This window comes from Sinocyclocheilus anshuiensis, unplaced genomic scaffold (assembly GCF_001515605.1).
Source record: "Sinocyclocheilus anshuiensis isolate Anshui unplaced genomic scaffold, SAMN03320099.WGS_v1.1 scaffold1305, whole genome shotgun sequence".
Taxonomy (NCBI): Eukaryota; Metazoa; Chordata; class Actinopteri; order Cypriniformes; family Cyprinidae; genus Sinocyclocheilus; species Sinocyclocheilus anshuiensis.
In genome coordinates this window covers 532,908-537,080 of record NW_015552694.1, presented here as the reverse complement: position 1 = coordinate 537,080, position 4,173 = coordinate 532,908, and the positions used below count along the sequence as shown (strand labels likewise).

The window sequence follows — 4,173 nt, the reverse complement described above, 5'->3', positions numbered from 1 at the left end:
ATATATATATATATATATATATAAGACATCACAAATCCTATTATCATTACTGATAATCCTAACATTATCAATTACTGTACGTGGACCCACCTGTCTGTTTATTTCAGCCCCTGTGTGTAAGAGCCACAGCAGGCATTCTGGATGTCCTCCAAACGCAGCAATGTGAGCCGGGGTCTGGGCAAACCGTGTGGTCAGTGCATTCACTTCACAACCCACCTGCACCAGCCTCGTAACACACTCCAGCTGTTTTGTGACAGAGAGTACAATAAAATCAACAAATTAGTGACATGACCTTCCACCAGTGCCTGGTTTCTCCCCCTACATAGTACACACATGTGAAATCATGCTCAAAACACAAACCATCAATAATTCCAGAACAATTTAAGACATAAGGATTGAGTACTTCAGCTCAAGCTGTTGTTTATAGCAGCAGACTTCACATTGGTGAAATCGAATAGTTTAAGACAGACTGCCAATCTCTCTGACTTGCTATTTGAGGCTCATGTTTCCTGCTCTGCTGTCAGGGACCAGCAGCTGTGTTGCATTTTCAATATGGAACACCATGCGGCAACTCATTACCCTGTTCTCTGGCTCTCTTCTCCCTTCCTGACATTAAACACACTCTGGAAAAATAGACCAATTCCCTCAAACACTTTCAAGTCCTACCACCTTTGTTTGGCTGTTTGAAATTGCCTCATGGCCAAAAAATCTCTGTACAAATTGCACAATCAGCAGATGTTAAGAGCAGAAACACAGGATGTGCTCGTTGTATGCGTGTTAGGGTTGGGCCGATAGACAATGCCATTGTCCATCGCCGATGGCTGACAGACATCACGATGTTGAGCCGGCATCGTGATCTGTCCCCCCAATTAATTATATAAATGTACCTCTGATGGTTCTGACTGTCTTCAGAAACGAATCAATGGCATTTTGTTTTCATCATTGCTCCATGTAATACCTAAAGGAAGTGTTCTTAATCACAATACTGCTTTGTCCACGGAGGTTACAGGAAACAGCTCTAATTCAGCTTTTCCATAAGCGCCACCTGCTTGCGCGTGGATTTACACGTTTGCGCCACCTGCACCTGCGCGAGTGGATTTACAGAGACTTATATTTACATTCAGCCTGTGTGCAGTTTCTGTCTGGCCAAAAACGGACCGAATTTGCATGCCCTGCTGTAAATTTTGACCGGTTGATGAAAAACAAGCGTATGTGGATTCTACAGATTTAAACAATTCAGATAAGTTATCTAGAATTATTTATGGAGCAGATAAAATACATATAATCATTTATTAATCATTATCATTTTGACATATCTTTTCTTTATTTAAAGGCTGAAATGTGAGGTTTACCTTTTTATTAAACTTTTTCAAAGCTTTATTTGAACATTTACGTTAGATATTTCAACATGCTATGAAACTGTTGTCAGTCAAGTTGTCATTTAAAATACGAACATCATTGGTAATGTTATTGTTTTAGTGATTATGCAAACAAAAAGTCATTTCATTTGTTGTTTGTTGATTTTTAAACATAAAACTTGGTGAAGTGATTTATGTGTCGGTACTTTTTTAACATCTCCAGCACATTTTAACAATACCGTGATAATACTGATAACCATGATAATTTTGGTCACTATAATCGTGATAAGAAATTTTCATACCGTTACATCCCTAGTAATTATACTGTATTTAAATTGCGGCCATCAGTGAGTTGCTACTAATATGCAGGGCATTGAAACCGCTTTCGAATGCGCGCTCTCATTTTACTTTCGAGATTCGCGATCACACGGACTCTATACTACGGAGCGTCAGTACCTACCACACATTTTACAAGATTAGATATTTATCAGTGGTGCTCGGATTCTGCAAATCATTCGCCATTGTCTTATCAGTCATCTCTCCTTACTCTGTGTATGTGGTAAGTGAACTTTCATGTACTGTAACAGTTTACCGCTAGCAAGCGGCTAACCATGTCCCTTTAGTGGCTCCGTAGAACGCGTTATTTGTTTTCCAAATAACCAATTTGGTAGACATCGCCCAACCCTAATGTGTGTAAGTTTACCGCTAGCAAGCTGCTAACCATGTCCCTTTAGTGGCTCCGTAGAACGCGTTATTTGTTTTCCAAATAACCAATTTGGTAGACATCGCCCAACCCTAATGTGTGTACATGAAGTATATGCAGAATAAAACGCACAAATGTACTAAAGCGGAGTAATTTGAACCAATGACAAATGTGTTAAAGTGTGGAAAACACGCCACATTTCACAGGACCAGTTCTTTGCTCAGAGAGTTTCTCTGTAAACTTCCATTTGGAATAATGCTAAAAATAGTTACGTCACTGAAGCTTTTCCATTTTTCCATGATGAATGCCAGCATTGAGACATAATGAGGTAATGTGTTTGAAATAACATCAATAGTAACTGTTCACACAAGAGACAAAAATTCAATTTTCATCACTGAATGGGCACAAAAGTACAAACTTTCTAACTTCAACAAATCTGTCAATAATCTCACATTATGTAACATTACACAATTTAAACAATATGACCATCAAATGTGTACAATTTAACAAGCATTAAAGGGGTCATATGATGCTGCTAAAAAGAACATTATTTTGTGTATTTGGTGTAATGAAATGTGTTTATGCGGTTTAAGGTTAAAAAACACATTATTTTCCACATACTGTACATTATTGTTTCTCCTCTATGCCCCGCCTTTCTGAAACGCAGTGTTGTAAATACAACTTAACCACTGATTTCTAGTCGTGTCCTCTTTTGGAAGGCCAAACAAAGTAGTTTCGCTTTCACAACGAAAAAGCGTCACACACCACGGCCTTGAGTGAGTGGAGGCCGGATGCCTAGAGTGAGCCGGCTTAGAGTATGCGGAGGCCGGCTTACTCCGCTTCGTCCACGGTGAAAGCCGATCCGGTGATCGACAGCACGAAGTTGATGCATTTCCTCAGCGACCAGCACGGATCTCAGCTCCAGGCATGACGAAGCGGATATTGTCCACTTTTGGAAGGCCAACCAAAGTAATTTTGCTTTCACAACGAAACACACAGCGCCTTCATGACGTGGCGGCAGCAACAATACTACAGCGAGAATAAAAGTTAGCCTTCTTTCTTTGCGTGAACATTTGGGCGGCGTTATGCAAATCTTCCCACATCGTGACGTAGACGTGGGGGTGTGTTAGAACGTTTTAGGTAGGCGTGGTTGACTCTTAACTTTTATAAAGAATATCTCTTTGGATTTGAGACTTTAGTCTTTGCAACTTTACAGATCTTCTTTATGCACCAAGAGCTTGTAACACTCCAAAGAGAAAGGAAAAATTGAAATCGCATCATATGACCCCTTTTAAATTGTTAAAATGTCAAAACTTCCAACAAACTTAAGTAACACTTCCACTCTCCAGTAAAATTTGCTGATAAACTCACTGAGGTTTACATTCATTTCTAAACTAGAATATAAACGATCTAATGAAACTTTAGGCACAATGTCAAGCACTGTATAAAGGTCCAGGCTCATGTCATTTTTACAAAGTTTTTGTCTGCTTTATTACCATAAAGATGTTTTGTCAGCTGAACAATCGGTACGTTTTAAAGAACTGTACAATCCATTGGACACGCCAGTAGAGCCCGACCGATATGGGTTTTTTGGGGCCGATACCGATATTTGGGAGTAAAAAAAATCGATATATCGGCCGATATTCTTTGTGTATATTGTAGTACAGCACCAATCAAAAGTTTGGACACTTTCCCATTCGTGTGTCCAAACATTTGACTGGTACTATATATAGAATACAGTATATACATAAACAGAATATATATATATATACATAAACACATTTTTTGCAGTGATCACTCAAATGTGGTGATCAAACACTTATAATGACGTGACAAAGATATGTAATGATGGAGGCAGGGCATTTAACAATTTAACAATAAACTTTATTCAAAATGAGTCTGACATCAGTGCACTGAACAGTAAAGTTGAAGTTTATTCAACTTTAATTCAATTCAGTTCCATTCAACTTTATTCCGTTGAAGTTTATTTCAGTTTGGAACATTTATTCACGGATTTGCGCTACTATCTTCACACACAGACGGAACTTACTAGAGAAGTGTGAAGTGTGACAATTTACCTCTGTAAATAAATATAAATTCACGTCTCGCGCA

The 4,173-nt window shown here is 38.7% G+C and overlaps 1 protein-coding gene across 1 annotated transcript in view; it reads right to left on the bottom strand.

The window, feature by feature from the left end:
- ankrd10a (ankyrin repeat domain 10a) overlaps positions 1 to 4,173 on the bottom strand; it is a 39,916-nt gene that overhangs the window by 32,657 nt on the left and 3,086 nt on the right. The window contains exon 2 of the mRNA XM_016459379.1: positions 91 to 243. Coding sequence (XP_016314865.1) covers positions 91 to 243 — 153 coding nt within the window. The remainder of the gene's footprint in view (positions 1 to 90; positions 244 to 4,173) is intronic.